General features: G+C 40.2%; 1 protein-coding gene across 2 annotated transcripts in view; it reads left to right on the forward strand.

Annotated features, from left to right (window-relative positions):
* Nucleotides 1–81: 81 nt before the first annotated feature.
* AIDA (axin interactor, dorsalization associated) overlaps nt 82–17,895 on the forward strand; it is a 38,715-nt gene continuing 20,901 nt past the window's right edge. Inside the window, exons 1-4 of one of the 2 annotated variants that reach the window (XM_086694815.1) lie at nt 82–348; nt 8,325–8,394; nt 15,013–15,066; nt 15,465–15,519. In XM_086694815.1, the coding sequence (XP_086550941.1) occupies nt 239–348; nt 8,325–8,394; nt 15,013–15,066; nt 15,465–15,519 (289 nt within the window). In that variant the 5' untranslated portion in view covers nt 82–238. The remainder of the gene's footprint in view (nt 349–8,324; nt 8,395–15,012; nt 15,067–15,464; nt 15,520–17,895) is intronic. The other variant, XM_086694814.1, reaches the window with a different exon arrangement.

The raw sequence follows: 17,895 nt of genomic DNA on the forward strand, positions 1-17,895 counted from the left end.
CTCAACCTAACGCGGGGCGGGGCCTCGGGGGCGGAGCCTCGGCGGGGCGGCCGCTTCGGAGCCGCAAAGTTTGGCTGTGGCGGCAAATGGGCTTGGGCGGCTCCTCGGCGGGTGGCGGTGGTGGCCGTAGCGGTTCCTCCTGGCCCTGTTAATGTCGGGGCCAGGCCCGGGGAGGATGGCGCCCTAGAGCCCGGCCTCGCTGGGGTAGGGGCGGGAGGGGACGGGGTGGGCACCGGCCATGTCGGAGGTGACCCGGAGTCTGCTGCAGCGCTGGGGCGCCAGTTTTAGGAGAGGCGCCGACTTCGACTCTTGGGGCCAGCTGGTGGAGGCGATAGACGAGTATCAGATGTGAGTGACTAACCGCAGGAGCGGGCCAGCCCGGCTCCAGTCGGCCGCCTCCCCCTTTCTTCTGTCGGTGTCTCTCATCTCTGTATCTGCAGCCAAGGCTTCCCAGGGTGGGGCCCCGCAGGCACTGGGGCTGGGATCGCACTGGCCCCGGCGGGCTGCCCCGGAGCCGGCGGTCCGCTCGCTGGGCTTCCTCGCCCCTCTCCCCCTCCGCCGCCGCGGGGCCGGTTCCATTCAACAGGTAGCCCCTCTTTCCTGGGGCGCCCGCCCTAGCAGGCTACGTCTTTTAGTGCCCGTCCCCCGCCCCGCAGTCGGTTTCCTTTCCTCCTTTCCCCCGCCTCTCTCAGGTTGCTGCCCCTCAATTTCTCTTTTAGAATCGCTCAGGGAGACTTGTGTGTTCTCCGCCCACGTTCCAGGGATGAGTGGCCTTGCTCTGTGCGGTGCCTTCCTCCTCCCATGTGTAGGACAAGAGGAGGGAACTGGTGGCGATTGAGGGGAGGGGGTGCCCCCAGGAAGCAGCGAGGACAGGGGTGCCTCACCAGCCAAGGGTCCCCTTAAGCACCCCTTCTCCCCCCCTCTTGCTGGTGAGCCGTGTTTTCACAATTCACCTCGATTCCGTTTCGGTTTCTGGAGCTGTTATTTGCTGGGCTGTGTGAGTCCCACCCACCCCCTCGCTCGGTCGCTTTGGGTGGAGTCCGCGCAGGATGTGAACAGAAGAGAGCAAACTGAATTAATGGACCCCGCACGGGAGCCACCGCTCCCTCTTCGGGTCCCTCCTCCTTGTCCTGTGTCTAATGTATAGCCGCTGGGTACTTTGTGAGTACCAGTCTCTTTGATCTTTGACCCGAAGTCCGATTTCTTTCTTTTTTTGCCCCCCCCACCCCCCAAAAAAACTTCGGGGGTGTTTTTTTAAACTAAAAGACAAGATTTACGTGTACATAAAATCTTGCTTATTTCTTGCACCTTTTACTGAAAATAAGAACTGCTTGCCAAAATGGTATTGTTTGCAAGCCGTTGCCATTAAATTAACTCTTTGGTCAAAAGCAAGTTATTGTTTGAGGTATAACCGAGGACGAAACCTTGTGTGAGTAAAATCCCCGTCCCCACGTGTCTTCTGGAAAGGATATACAATTGAGACTGGGAAGCTTTAAATTCTTTTTCCTTTCTCTACAATACTTAACTTGTTTTTACCTGACCGTTAAGATAATTTAAATGTGCAGATGTTTTCCACGCCGTCCTACAGACTTGTAGTTTCCAAAAGCCCTGAAAACAACCTGCTCTGGGCCGTTTAGCCCTGTGCCCCCAACGCTGGCGCTTGTTTTGCATCTTCACTTGACTTCACTTGCTCTTGCAACTACTTAGTGAGAACATTACTCTCGTTTTACAAAACCAGGAAACTGAAGCTCTCAGGTTAAACAGATTAACGGGGGGTCATAAAACTATACCACTGAAAGCCGGGTTGTTTGTTTTCGGTTGTTTTGGTTTTTGGGGTTTTTTGGTGTGTTGTTGTTGTTGTTTTACTAAATCCTGGGTGCTCTATTACGTGGTGCTTAAGACACTTTAAGATGCCTTGTGTAAGTGAACTGGGTTCCCAGAGCTCATAGCTTTACCTTACTATGGCCAGTTAGCGAGCACCTGTGCATGCTCATTCTGCGTGTTAGCGGAAATCACAAGCCCTGAAATGTAAAGCTGCCTTGGCTTGTGCGGTGCTGGGACTCAGCGGCAGACTTCACAATGGGAAGTGAAGAATACCATGTCCAATTGAAATCACAAAGGAAAATTGAGTATGCAAGCTGTTAAGCTGGAATTTCTAGAAACCTCTCCATGAGAGTGATAGCCACATAGAAATCTATTGTTGGACCTCAATACTAACCTTTGAACGTAATGATTCAGAGGAGTTCTCAAGTGATAGAAACTGCTAGCGTCAAATCGGAGGAGTAATGATTGCCTTAAATTTTGTAAACATTCAGGCTACATGTAAAATGAGGTTGGATTGAAAATTAGGATATTCAAAAGTGAAGGCAAATTGTCTTTTTTATTTCAGTTATCTGTTTGGGAGGAAAGGTTGCAGAGAAGGAGACCATTTGGGGGTCACTAAATCATGTAAAAAAGAATGGACAGCATATTGAGAGTGAAGAAGGAAGAGTCTAGGATAACTGGCATTTCTAATTCGGTAGGCAGCAAGGACTTTATAGTCATGGAACACAGTGAAATTTATGGGAGGAGGGATATTTAGGGAGGGAATAAACATGTCTGTACCATCACAGTGTAAGAATACAGTAGCTTAAACAATTTCATCACTCAACAAGTGAGAGCTGGAGATACAAAAATGAATACGATTTGATTCCCACCCTCAAACCACTGAGAGTCTAATGGAGCATTTTAGAGTGATTGGGTGTTGCTGTTACAGAAGTATGAAAAGAGTATGTGTTGCTACATACTGCTTGCTGTTTCCAGAAGCATGCTTCTGCCTTAGGGCTGTTTGTACTTTTTCTGGAACATTCTTCTTTCATTATCTGCTTGGGTTGCATGGTCATCTCCTTCAGGTCTTTGTTCAGATATTATCTTCTCAATGAGGACCTGTCTGGCTACCCTGTTTCTAACTGCAAAGCCTGTTGCCTACCCCCACACCCTCCACCTCAGCCTCCCACATCATGACCGCCCCCCCCACACACCCTGTTTACTTTTTTCCATAGTGTGTATCACCATCTAAATACAGTGTATTTTACGTATTGATTGTTTATTATCTCTCTCCCTTCTTGAGCGTAAACTCTGGGAGGGCAGGGTTAGAGGAGTTGTCTTGTTTTCTGCTTTACACTTAGTGTCCTAGTGATGTGAGGTTATTATTAAATCACTGTTTATTTGGATATTCTATATTGTATTCTTTTAATGAATGGGTTCAGAAGTATGCTGTGGGAGCACCGAGTTGATATTAAAGTATTGTTGGAAGATTTACACGAATTATGTCAAAACTAGAATTGCTAGCCAAAATATACATGGCCAATTAAGAGTAATTCATGAAGCAGGCCAGCCAGCTCTTTCAGCAATCTGGGGATACAGTGGCCCCCTCACTTATGATGGAATGATAAGGACTCTGTTGCTCAGAATCAGATATTCCACAGGATCAGTGCTGAGGTATTAATCTAGCACGTGTTGCTCAATAAATACTTGTTAAATGAATGAGTTTGAAGACTGAATAATGCCTGGTGTTAATCATCTTTACTATGCCTTACATCACTGCTGCTCAAAGTGGGTCCGCAGATGGCGGTGCTGGTCTACGGTAAGGAGATCAAGGAATTGAAATTGAAGATTTGGAAACTTTAGGGATGCTTGGGTGGCTCAGTTGGTTAAGCGTCCGACTCTTGGTTTTGGCTCAGGTCGTGATCTCACGGTCTGTGAGTTTGAGCCCCACATCCGGCTTCATGCTGACAGTGTGGAGCCTGATTGGGATTCACTCTCTCCCTGCACTCCCCGCCCGCCCCCCCCTCTGTCTCTTAAAAAAGGATTTGCAAACTAGCAATTTGACATCTTCATGGTAGTTTTTATTATATTTTGTTAAAGTGTTAACTTAGAGCAAAATGGGGAAAGAAACCAGTTCTTCACTACAGATAGTTTGAGAAGCACTAATTTGTCATAGATCGTTGTGGGATTTCTTTCAGTTGCTTATGTGTTTATATTTAAGCTCCCTCTGAGAACAGTGGTTTGTTTTTTTTTTTTTTTTTTTCCCCTACAGTCATCCTTGTAGGATGAGATTATTCCGGAGAGAAGAATATTTGAGAGGTTTCTCACCTTTCCTAATAGAACGTCAACTGTCTTAGCTGCTCATCTGATATCTAAAGCATGTGGATTTTCCCTCAGTGGGCAAGATCACATCTCACTTTGTCTTCAAATAGTGCAATCATTTATGGATTCAGAAAGTTAAATTTTTATCCAGGTCTTTAAAAAGTTTTTAAATTTTTTTTTTTCAACATTTTTTATTTATTTTTGGGACAGAGAGAGACAGAGCATGAACGGGGGAGGGGCAGAGAGAGAGGGAGACACAGAATCGGAAACAGGCTCCAGGCTCCGAGCCATCAGCCCAGAGCCTGACGCGGGGCTCGAACTCCCGGACCACGAGATCATGACCTGGCTGAAGTCGGACGCTTAACCAACTGCGCCACCCAGGCGCCCCTTTAAAAAGTTTTTAAAAAGAGTATAATATTTATACCATGAAATCCATGCATTTTACACATACAGTCCAGTGAATTTTTAGCGATTTTATACCACGTTGTACAACCATCACTACAATTAAATTTCATAACGTTTCCATCACCCAACAAAGATCCTTTGTGTCCATTGACAGTCGCTCCATATTCTCGTTCCAGCCTCAGGCAACCTGTAATCTATAGTAAAGATTTGTCTTTTCTGGACACTTCATGGAAACGGAATCATACAAAGTGTGATCTTTGGTATGTGGCTTCTTTCGCTCAGCATAGCGTCTTTGAGGTTCATCCCGTTGCGGCACGTGTCAGCACTTTGTTCCTTTTACTGCCGAATAGCATCACATCGTATGGATACCACCGTTGTGTATCCGTTCACTAGTTAAAGGACATTTGAGTTGTTTCTACTTTTTGACTATTATCAGTAACGCCGTTGTGAACGTTTACAGGTAACTCTTCATGTGCACATACATTTTCATTCCAAAGAGTAGGATTTCTGGGTAATAGAAGTTTACCTATACTTTGTGAAGGAAACTGCTGTATTGTCCAGACTGACTGTACAGTTTTACATTTCTACCCGCGGTGTATCGGAGTTACTGTTTCCCCACATTGATGGCATTTGTTATTGCCTGTCTTTTCTATGATAGCCATTCTAGTAGACGGATAGCATACTTCACTGTGGTTAGTTTGCCTTTCGTGAACCGTGAGAGAGGGACCTGAGCCAAAATCAAGAGTCAACTGACTGAGCCACCCAGGCACCCCTACCTATTGAGTTTATGACCGTTCTTTGTGTATTCTGGATATAGGTTCTTTATCAGACGTATGATTTGCAAATATTTCCTCCCAGTCTGTTGCCTAATTTTGAAAAGCAAGGTTCTGTTTGAATTTAACATCCTTGTCCACTGACTATTAACATTTGAGCAGGAGTTGAGAGCTACCCCCTTTCTTATAACGACCATGCTTAGGTTAACAGTCACTATGAGCGTATTATGTGAGCACTGTTCAAATAAAGAAACTGTGCCACACTAGAACTTCCCTGAGGCAATTGACATTGTTAAATGTAGACTGTGAGTCCTGAAAGAGAACTTCATATAAGGGGTAGTCCAGCAAGAGTTAGAAACTAAGTGCAGAACAAGGACAAGGATAATGGCAATGGCTACTCCTATTTGTACCTTCTCTTGTATAGAATCCACAAAGAGTGGGTCTGTGAATGACATCATAGGAAAATATTATGGGTTTCCACCTTTGAGGTAAAATAAATAAATGGATGGAAACAGTTTGATTAAGTAAAATAGTGGAGTGATTCTTGGCAAATGTCAATAATTTTATGTAGGAGTTTCATACATTATAATAAGGAAGATGCATACCTTTCGTCGATTGGAGAGAGGCCATCAAATATAATGGACTTTACACCTGGTCTTTAAGGACATGTGTGATTGCATAGAATAAAACTCTCATCTAAGACTTTTTTTTGAAATTCATTGAACTGTCTTTTGCAGTTGGTTTGGTAGGAAATCAAACACTTGCTACCCTTTGCATTCCTGCTTCCACCCCCCACCTAGAACAGTATAGTATGCTTGAGAATTATGGTTTTGATTTCTTTTGCCGGTGACAGAATGTTTCACCAAAGAATCCTTTCGATGGTCATTTCCCCCCCACAGATTTTTAAAAATTGAGATAAATATCACATAACATAAAATTTCCCATTGTAGGGGCACCTGGGTAGCTCAGTCGGTTCAGCGTTCAACTTTGGCTCAGGTCATGATCTCGCAGTTCGTGCGTTCAAGCCCCGCGTTGGGCTCTGTGCTGACATCTCAGAGCCCGGAGCCTGCTTCAGATTCTCTGTCTCCCTCTCTCTCTGCCCCTCCCCTACTCACGCTCTGTCTGTCTCTCAAAATAAATAAGCATTAAAAAAAATTAAGAAATGGGGCACCTGGGTGGCTCAGTCAGTTAAGTGTCCGACTTCGGCTCAGGTCATGATCTCAGTCCATGAGTTTGAGCCCCGCTGACAGCTCATAGCCTGGAGCCTGCTTCGGATTCTGTGTCTCCCTCTGTCTCTGCCCCTCCCCTGCTCATGCTGTGTCTCTGTCTCAAATATAAATAAAACATTTTTAAAATTAAAAAAAAAATTTCCCACTGTAAAGTTGTACAATTTGGTGGTTCTAGTATATTCACAGTGTTCTGCAACCATCACCACAATCTCATTTCAGAATATTTCAAACCCCATATCTGATGTCAGTCACTCCCAATTCCCTCCTTACCCAGCCCCTGTCAACCACAAATGTGCTTTCTGTCTCTATGGATTTATCCATTCTGGACATTTTGTGTAAATGATCAGGTGATTTTTTTTGTATCTGGCATCTTTCATTTCACATGATGTTTTTGAGGTTCATGCTGTAGCTTGTAGCAGCAGTCTTCGTTCCTCTTTGTGATCAAATCCTATTTCATTGAAAGGATGCACCACATTTTGTTTATCCATTCTGCAGTTGATGGACACCTTGGGTATTTCCAGTTTGGGCTGTCGTGCATAATGTTGTTGCTGCGAACATTCATGTACAGGTCTTTTTGTGGGAGCATGTTTTCAGTTCTTGGACTATACCTAGAATTTTGAGATTGCTGGGTTATGTATGGTAACTCTATGTTTAACTTTTGAGGGACTGCCAAACTGTTTTCCACAGTGACTGCATCATTTTACATTCCTACCAGCACTGCATGAAGGTTCCAAAATTTCCATGTCCTTGCCAACAGCGTTATTTTTTTTTTCTCTTTTTAGAAACTATACCCATCCTAGTGGGTGTGAGGTGGTATCGTATTGTGCTTTTGATTTGTATTTCCCTAATGACTGATACGATATTTATTGGCTTATTGACCAGTTTTACATCTTTTTTGGGAAAATGTCCAAATCCTTTTCCCATTTTTAAATTGAGCTATTTGTCTTTTTATTGTGTGGCTGTAAGAACCAGTCATTTAGCTTTTGTGGCCTCAGAAAGAGCTTGGGGTCCTTACTGGCGAATTTGGACCTAGTCACACACGTCCGTCCTTGGCTCAGCTGCTGTTTTTAAGAACAATAATTGGGCAAACAGTGATTTTCATGTCTGATTGGTGGAGGATTTTCTTTTTCATGAAAAATGTTTTGAAAAGTATTTAATAGGCTGCTATCATTTTGTCATGGCTGTTTGACTAATCTCAGCACTACTTCATTGTTTTTAAAAAATATTTGTAAGAGAGACAGTGCAAGGGCGGGGAAGATGCAGAGAGACAGGGGGGCGGATAGAGGATCTGAAGCTGGCCCTGTGCTGAGAGCAGAGAGCAGGCTTGAACTCACAAACCACGAGGTCAGGACCTGAGCAGAAGTCAGATGCTTACCTGACTGAGCTACCCAAGCGCCCCCATTGTCTGTTTTTATTTTTTATTTTTTTAAATTTACTTTTAATGTTTATTTGTTTTTGAGACAGACGGACACACACACACACACACACACACACACACACACACACACACACATATAGGGTGAGTGGGGGAGGGGCAGAGAGAGAGGAAGACACAGAATCTGAAGCAGGCTCCACGCTCTGAACTGTCAGCATAGAGTCCGACACAGGGCTCAAACTCATGAACCACAAGATCATGACCTTAGCTGAAGTTGGACGCTTAACCAACTGAACCACCCAGATGCCCCCCCCATTGTCTGTTTTTTAAAAGATTTAAATTATTGCACCTTGTTACACTTGAGATTGTTTGCTTTCCTTCAATTCTAAAGAATATTTATTTTTCTTCTTACAGATTAGCAAGACATCTACAAAAAGAGGCCCAAGCTCAACACAATAATTCTGAATTCACAGAAGAACAAAAGGTACTGTAAAATAATCTCTACATGTATCAGATTCCAAATGGGAAGGATTCTGTCTTTCAAATCCATTAAGCAAAAACAAACAAGAGAAACTGTTACACTTAAGTGCAAAGAATGACACTGATTATGCTTTGGGGAACGTGAAGGGATCACTGAGAGATAACACTTGATTTACTACTCTGTGACTTTCTCACTTGATGAATTTCTCCACTTAGCCATTTAGACTTTAGCTTTAGTGGAGACCCGCTACACTCCGGTTGCAGGGGGGTAGATTCCAGAGACTCAATTTTGATTGTGAGTAATTATATCCAACTTCAATACTTAATTAACTCTGAATTTTCTTAACTCCCTCTTCCCTCCTCTCAAAACAAACACATATCCAAAAAACAAGCCTCCCCCAGAAGCCACCACTGAAAAAAATTAGTTCAAGTCAAGAATTTGGCATAAAAATACATGAGCCAAGTAACTGCATATAGTTACAAAATGTTTCAATGGTGCTCTTTCTCCTTGAATTAAAATTTTAATGTGTCAAGTTGATCCCCTGGATTGTTAGAGATTAAAAAAAAAAAAAAACCAACAGGATACTTTAAGAAACTTTGCTTTAAAAGAGTGAGAAGAAACGGAAGAAACAATTCCCATTTTTTCCTGGCTCAGAGTGTCTAGTGTTAAAGTCAAATTTTAATCTCGTAGATAATGAAAAAAATTACTGCGTCAGATTTTCCCTCCTATCTCAAGATGTTGTAAAAACTATAGTGACTTAATTTGTTTTTATTAATCTTTTTTTTTTTTTTTTTTAGTACAAGGGGGTGGGAGTGGTTTTTTGCACGTGTTTTAAGTAAGCCTGAACAAATTTATCTTCGTTCTTTTGCCTGTATTCTTTTGACTCTTGTTTGTAGGAGTTTGGATGGGAAAAAACCCAAAAGATGAGGGTTAGCTATGTTTCTTGCACAAGTTTGTAGATTTGCATTTTTAAAATATTTAGGAGCTACATTATCTAATGTACTCTATTTATCTAAAAAAGAAAACACAATACTACAATATACAGATGTGTTTTTTCTTTATTCCTTTACGGTTGTTAATGTACACAGTAGATGTAGGAAATTTAAGATTTGAGCCCAGAAAAATAATTACCAGGGAGGAAACGATGGGTTTGCTTGAGGAAAGGAACAAACACTATTCATAGGCTTTACCACCTCTGTAAGATTTGTGAACTCTGGGAATGATTAGGAAGTGATTGGCTGGCATGACAAAATTGAGAGGCAAAACACCTTAACTTTGAAACACAATCTCCAATGTCTGAGTGTGTGAATTAACAGCTGACCAAGTGTGTTATGAATAGGGAAACAAATGAAAGCTGAGGGAAATTTTTGGAAGTTGAATGATTCCTACACTGTAATCACCTGTTTGCCTTGAGTTACTTACATGCTTTATCTCCAACATCTGTTGCTCAGATTTAGGACCTATGAGCAACGTGACCTCAAATGTAAAGTGAGTTGACCTAAAAGCAAAAATGTTTTCAAATGCCATCAAGAAGTGAGCTTTGTTACACAACAATAATTAGACTAATGAAAAACAATAAACTTTTTCTTAATTTTCTTTAAGGCTGAAGCTGATGTGTGATTATGCTCTTTATTCTTTAATTTATAGCTGTTCCTTAGTAGCCACCAATGCTGTCCTTTTTCAGTTTACACAGACCCACAGATCTTCTGCTCCATGAGGCCTGGGAGGCAGCATGACCTTGAGGAAAAGCCTGAGGCCTTGAGTTGGAAGGCTTTGGTCTTGAATCCCAGCCCTGTCCCTGGGCCTTAACTTCCTTAAGTATGAAATGAGGGATTAGATAACCCTAAATGATCTTAAAAGATATCCCTAAATCTTCTAATGCCTTCTGCCTTTGAAGTTTTCTGTACCTCCTCCTTTTCTGGAGGCCTGATTTCTGAGGTATTTGTTATTTATAATACCTGCCTAGGAGGCATTTGTGGCTGCCAGTTGTGACTCCAGAGAGAGCTTGTTCCTGCCTGCCTGTTCCTTGGGCTTGGAGAAGGACCCCCCAAGTCACTCTGTACTACATTAGGAACATAAGGCAAGTCGTATGCATTAAAAATTTAATTTTCTTTAAAAATACAGGCGAAACACTCACAGCCAACCAAAAAAAACTCATAGTGACATATACGTCGTCTTATTTTTGAATGTCACAAAAGAAAAAAGTTAGAAGCTCCAAGTTAATGATTAGGAAACCAAGATTTTCCAGACGTGATCTGGGGAACACTGGCTCTAAAAAATTAATAGATGTTATTTGAACAGAGAGTTTGTGACTTGTTCAAGGCTTTTCATATGCTAATATGTATGTTGAATTTTTAAAGGCTTTGGGTAGTGGAGTGTTTCTTAAATGTGTTTGCTTTTCGAAGGCCCCCTCCTCCCTTTATAGAACACTTAATTGGGTCTAGTGTTCCGAAGAACACAATATGGGAGATTTTGAAACCAACCGTTAGGTCTGCAAAAATAATTGAATGTCAGACCTGGCACTTAAGCCAAAGGAGAAGAAACTCAATTGTGTTTGCCTCAAAAGAGAAAAATGCAGAATATATACTTCAGTTACTCTAAGCAAAATTGTTCTTTGTATTTTCTATTTGGAATTATATCTTTTATGCTTAGAATCAAATCTTAGAATTATACTAACCATTCAGTAGTTTGTGGGACTTTGAAAGATTTTTTTAAAAAGCAACATTTCTTTATGAAGCTTTTTACTGTCTCACAATAAGCTTTGAAAAATATTTGATGAATAAATGCTTTGTTGGATCTTAGGTTATTGATATTTATTCGTATATAAGTAAGATCAGAGAGAAATCCTAATTTTTGAGAAAAATATCTTCATGATATTTATTTCTTTTAAGTTTATTCATTTTGAGAGAGAGAGAGAGAAAGAGAGAGAGAGAGAGAACGAGTGCAGGAGGGGCATAGAGAGAAGGGGACAGAATCCGAAGCAGGCTCCGTGCTGTCAGCACAGAGCCTGATGCGGGGCTCAAACTCAAGAACCGTGAGATCATGACCTGAGCCTATGTCAGACGTTTAACTGAGCCATCCAGGCAGGCGCCCCCACAATATTTATTTTAAATCTAAACTCTAAAGCAGAACTACTGATCTCTCTAAACTTTATTCATTGGTGATTTAAAAATTATCTTCCTATGGATTTGCTATTATATTCTCATAGATTTCTGGTAGAAAATAAGGTTTATGATTCTCATTTGATCCTCCCTCGTGATTAGTTGACTTAGCTTTCATTTCAATTCTCAATAGTTTTGTCATTATAACAACTGAGTTTAGTAGCCAAAAAATAGCTGCCAAGAGCTTTCATTCCATTAAATTCCCTACTTTGGTGTAGTAGGTTTTCTCATGTAAGTTTCTGGACAGAATAGAACATCCTGTCTCATGATGCTTAGAAAGTTTTTCCCTGTTTTGAATCAAATTTGGTAGTAATGAGAATTCCAGCACTATACGCTTGTTTTATAGGTTCCCCCTTTCCACTGACTTTCCTGCTTTCCCCTATTCCCCCCCCCCCGCAGCCAGAGAGTAGATGACGGCTGTTTAAATAAAAAAAAAGTACATCTGGAGTGAGACTGTGTTACTTTATGTGTATTTTGTAAACTTTTTTCCTTATATAAATTATGTTTTAGCAAAATTAAAATGTAGCTCTTTGTTTTTAGTCCGTCTTTTCCTTAACTGCTCTTTTAGAGTTATTAATTTCCCTACCAATGACAAAATAAAATAGCCAATATTCTGAAAATGAGAACATTTTCCATGGCTATACCATATTAGGCATGAGCAGTTCATTTGAATGAGGTGCTAATAATTTAAATCTTTCTAAAATTAGTCTTCATTTACCTTCAGGGCTTAGTCTTAACGTACTTGAGTTGATAGTGCTTCTGCTTGGACACAAGCGACCTTGTGCCACTTAATCATTCTTCCTAACGGTTTGTTTCTAAGAAAGGTGGAACAGTTACAGTAGCGAGAACTTGATTTTGACATCAGTAAATGCTACATGTTTTAAAATTCATTGCTGCAGCTGAAAATGATAGTGTTTCGCTCCCTTTTTAATACTGATGTTGGGTGTGGTCCCTTAAAGTAGTTATGAATAATGCTCATTGGTATTTTGCCACAGTTCAGTAGGTTCTGTGTACAGAGCGGCCGGTTCTGCTTAACTTGAAGAAATGCTTAAATTTAAAATCGGTTATTAGTGGGATTGTAGTTGTTAAAGAGCATTTTACCTTGAATGTTAACCGCCTCGATTCAAATGGATTTTATAGTAGAGAAAGAAGGGGAGTTAGCCACTATTTTTAAAGACTTCCTCATTGATACATCTCACAACAAAACCCTTTTTAAAAAGCATTTTTTTTTTTTAATTTTTTTTTTCAACATTTATTTATTTTTGGGACAGAGAGAGACAGAGCATGAACGGGGGAGGGGCAGAGAGAGAGGGAGACACAGAATCGGAAACAGGCTCCAGGCTCCGAGCCATCAGCCCAGAGCCTGACGCGGGGCTCGAACTCACGGACCGCGAGATCGTGACCTGGCTGAAGTCGGACGCTTAACCGACTGCGCCACCCAGGCGCCCCTAAAAAGCATTTTTTAAAGAACCTAAAGCATATGGCCAGATGGTATTAAAATAAGTATATTGCTTGGTTGGATATATTACTGTTGTACGTATAGAATACTTTGATGTCTAGGGCAAGTTACTGAACCTCTCTTCGGTCTTCACGTCTACAGAAGGATTGTGTCTTAACTCGGGGTTAGAGTAAGATCACATGAATTAATGCTTGTACCTCACTTAGGAGAGCCTGAGTATTTAATAGCCGTTAGCCATTACTATCTAACTACACACACCCACGCACATTGTAAGTCACCTGCTAGTTTTGTCAGTGTTGAATGGTATATTTGAACCCTTACTTGGGGATGTTATATTTTATGTAGAAAAGACTCTTGCTGTTTCATATGCAATAGCTATTTGAGAGAACGGATAAATCTATGAGTTACCTCGAGTCCTTTTGCAGTTACTATATTTACTTTGAATGTAAAATTTCAGAATAAAATTGGGTATTTTCTAAACCGAGATAGTGGGATTAAAAGGAAGTTTTAAAGATCATGGAGACAGTTACATAGCGTTTTGTTCCTTGGCCAAGGGTCTTGTCTCACTCAGTAGCGGGTCGAGTCTGTGTACCAGCTGTTTATTATTGGTAAGATGATTGCGTAGTGCCCACTCCCCTAAGTGCCAGGGGCCAGCACAATACTCATCACACCTTTTTGCTCCTCATTTATCTTATAAAGAAAGTGGCCAAAGAGAAAACCACAAAAGCCAATTTGCTAAACTTCTGCAAGTGATCAGTACATGTAGAAGATACAGCATTTTTTTCCAAGCAGTGTTTCGTTCTGAAGGCAGTGCACATGTTGTGTGTAAATACTTAACTTTCATGGTCTGGGTTTATTTCTAATAAAAACAGAAGGAATGCCTTTTTTTGCAAGGACTTAAAAATGTTGATGGGCGTACTTCAGCCGTCTACTCTTGTAGGTGTTTCTTCTGTGGGTTTCCTCATTGTCATTTCCACCCTCGTCATTCACGTTCTTGTTCTGATTACCGTTTGCCTGGACAGCTGAGGTAACCCGACTGCTCTTACCTTTGGTCTTTTCCCTTTTCTACCCCAGCCTATGGGGACTGTTCTCACAACAGTCTTCTTAAAAGGGCAAATCTGATGGTCATTCTTCTGTTCAAAAACTTCTGTGCAGTTGAAGGTCCTTCTGAATGACCACCCTAGGACACACACATTTTCAAACCTATATCCCTCTGCTTTCAGTTTGAGACTTTGGACAACTGAATTATGACAGTTTTCTCAACTCTTCAGTTTTCAAAACCTTCCCAAGTCACTAGGGTTTGATTTCTAACACAGATTCTTCCACTGTTTCTTCAGAACATACGTAATGGCTTACTTTGCTGTGTGTATAAGAGTTAAGTGTTTTTTCTTAATATTACAGTGATTTTGTAGTATCTCCTCTCACATAATAGAATTTGAGCTTATGAAAAGCAAGGGCTGTACCCTATCATTTACGTCTGTCTTATAGCTCATCTAAAACAGACCTGAATGCAAATTAGCCACCACATATCACAACTATTGATTTTGCTTGGTGTTATCTATATATTAGACAAGTCAAGATTGGACTTAAGTCAAAATTAAATGATCCCATTTTGCTATTTTTCAGGTATTTCTAGTTTTAAATCTTTTCAGGACTTCCAGGCTTAATAGAGAAGAAGGAAGGAAAAGCTGGGGAGGGAAGAAGTTGGAATTCTTTTCATTGCCCTTTAAATAAATCTTAAAGCTTTCAACAAAGCCAATTGGACTTTAAATTGGTCAGAGTACAATTAGGTGTGGAGAGAATATATATTCCCCCTTCTCTCTCTTGTCCTAGCCCTTTGCCTCTGGTTTCTCTTCTCTAAAATCTGCAAGACACCAAAAAGAAATAGAATTTAACTTTAAAAAAATTATAGATCGTTTACGAACAAAAATTAACTCCATGATTTTGACAACTAACAGTTACAGTGTATTTGGTATTTATAGCTTTTTCTTTCTCCTACAGAAAACCATAGGCAAAATTGCAACATGCTTGGAATTACGAAGTGCAGCTTTACAGGTAAACAGCGTTTTTTTTTCTTTCTAATGTAAGACAAAATTATTCTGAACTGTTCTAATAAACATAAGGGTTAATGCTAAAAGCGGTATTGTGTCAGAAGAGATTTATAGCAATAGGAATTCATCGGTTAAAGTCCTATTCAAAGATTTAGTTCATATTTAATAAGTTACAGAGAAAAGATATAACTTCCACTTTTTGCAATTTTTACCCTGAATGTTCCAAAATATAAAACCCAATAAAAAACCCGTTTGGGACTTTTCATTTTCTACTTTGAAAGCAAGAAATGGATTCATTTATTTTGGCTACTTTTTGAATATTTAGTTCTTGCCACTTAAAAAACATAGGGTGTAGTGAAACTTTTGTAATAAAAAGATGTAATATGTGTGTTTTAAATTCAGTCCACACAGTCTCAAGAAGAATTTAAACTGGAGGACCTGAAGAAGCTAGAACCAAGTAAGTTTTACTTTATTTTTTTGGTGGTACTCCTTTAGAAAGATATTTAATCTCTTAGAGATACAAAGATTATTTAGCATAAGGGCATCTGGGTGGCTCAGTCAGTTGAGCATCTGACTCTTGATTTTGGCTCCGGTTGTGATCCCAGGGTCATGGGATGGAGCTGCACATTCGGTGTGAAGTCTGCTTAAGATATTCTCTCTCTCTCTCTCTCTCTCTCTGTCCTAAAAATAAAAAATAAGGATTATTTGGCATAGATGCTTATTCATTTCTGTTAGTATCTAGTCATGTGTGACTTTTTTGTGCTTTTATACGTCCTAAAATGTTATAGAAATGCTTAAATTTAAAATAAGTTATTAGTGGGATTGTAGTTGTTAAACATTTTACCTTAAATGTTAACTGCCTCAATTCAAATGGATTTTATAGTAGAGAAAGAAAAGGAGAGAACTAATTTTTTTAAAGATTTACTCATTGATACATCCCACTTAGTTACTACAAAGTACTTTTTAAAAAACATTTTTAAAAGAACCTAAAGCATATGGCCAAATGGTATTAAAATAATTATATTGGTTTGTTGGATATATGACTGTTGTATGTATAGAATATATTGATGTCTAGGGCAAGTTACTTAACCTCTCTTCAGTTTTCACATTTATAAAATGATTGTATCTAACTCGGGGTTATATTGAGGACTACCCCTAAAGATTATAGGAATTATTATTCTGTTCACCATTATAGAATATGAAAAATTATTTGATTCGAGGTTGTACCTCATCCATATGTTTTAGCCTTTGTTTTGTTTTAACCACTTCAATAAGACTATACCTACTTTGGTAAGCATTGACAGTAGAGTTTCCTGGAGAGGAAAAAGTTACGGCCATTGAGGCCCATTTATGCTACCTGTCTTTGAAGACTACACTGAAATCAGTCCAGCTGTTTGCTGTGCTTTACGAAGTATTTCCTTGTTCCCATTTTCCTTTCCCTTCTTGAAAGCTTTTTTGAAGTAAACAGTTGCTTCAAATGTTTTGGTGGTTGGGATGTGCCAAATAAGGTTTTCTTATTGGTTCAAATGGATGTTCGCTTAGAGCAAATGTCTGTAATGTAGGCAAAGACCCAATGATTGAGAATCACCACGGTCCACCTTAGAACATTTCCATCACCCCAGAAAGAAACCCCATCCCCGTTAGCACACATCTGCTTCCCCCGCTCCTCGATTCCTGGTCCTAGGCAACAGTTAATCTACTTTCTGTTTTTGTGAATTTGCGTGTTCTGGACATTTTGCATAAATGCAATCATACCATATATGGTTATATATTAGATTATTTGAAGAAAAGCACATCGATAGCTTTTTAAAAAGATGACAATGGGAGTGCCTGGGTGGCTCAGTCGGCTGAGTGTCCGACTTGAGCTCAGGTCATGATCTCATGGTTCATGGGTTGGAGCCCCGCATCGGGCTCTGTGCTGACTGTGTGGAGCCTGCTTCAGATTCTCTGTCTCCCACTCTCTCCCTCTCTGTCCCTCCTCTGTGTGTGTGTCCTCTCTCTCTCTCTCTCTCTCTCTCTCTTTCTCTCAAAATAAACATATAAAAAATTGCAACTGCAGTTATGATGTCTGTGTTATGTAATGGTTCTAAAGAAGATTATAATGTTCAGTTTTTTTCATGACAAAAATTATTAGGATTTTGACTTTCTATTTAGTCACTGTTTTTCATTAGTTTGTTTGTTTTTCAATTTGTTTCCAAATAAAATTTCAGAATCTTACAGATTTCTCCTATTGCCTTATAGGATCTTTTGTTGGTATTAATAGTTACCGTTTTTTAGAGTATCAGCTGTGGACCAAACACTCAGCTCCAGTCAGCTGTGTTTTGCTGACACTTGCCCATGACTTCACAGTTTGTACATGTCAGAACTGGGTTTTGACCAGGTTTCTAAGTGACCCCAGAGCCTGTGTTCCTTCCACCATATTGTGTTGTTAATATCTGTAATGGTGCAGTATTGACATCAACCCTAAATATTATGGTTTTCCAGTTCAAGCGACCCATGTGTTAGTAGAAGATTGGACTAAACCCTGCATTAATCCTCTGTTTCTTGCTTTTGTGTCTGTTTTTATTTTTTTAAGATTAGGGGTGGGGATGGGAAGCAAAGATAGTACTATTGGGATTTATTTTGCTATACTTTGAATTTATATAGTGCATTTGGACCTTCTTGGTACTTAATTATCTTTTTGGGTGATTTTAATTTGCTCTTGTATCTTCAAGGAATGTAAATGTATATGTTATATCTCGGGATATGCTCTGTAATTTTGCATTTATCAAAGCGAGGCACTGGTTATGAGTTGGTTACTTGATCAGAATGAAACATTTTCTACAGATTGGTA

This window comes from Puma concolor, chromosome E4 (assembly GCF_028749965.1).
Source record: "Puma concolor isolate L17-30 chromosome E4, mPumCon1.1.hap2, whole genome shotgun sequence".
NCBI lineage: Eukaryota > Metazoa > Chordata > Mammalia > Carnivora > Felidae > Puma > Puma concolor.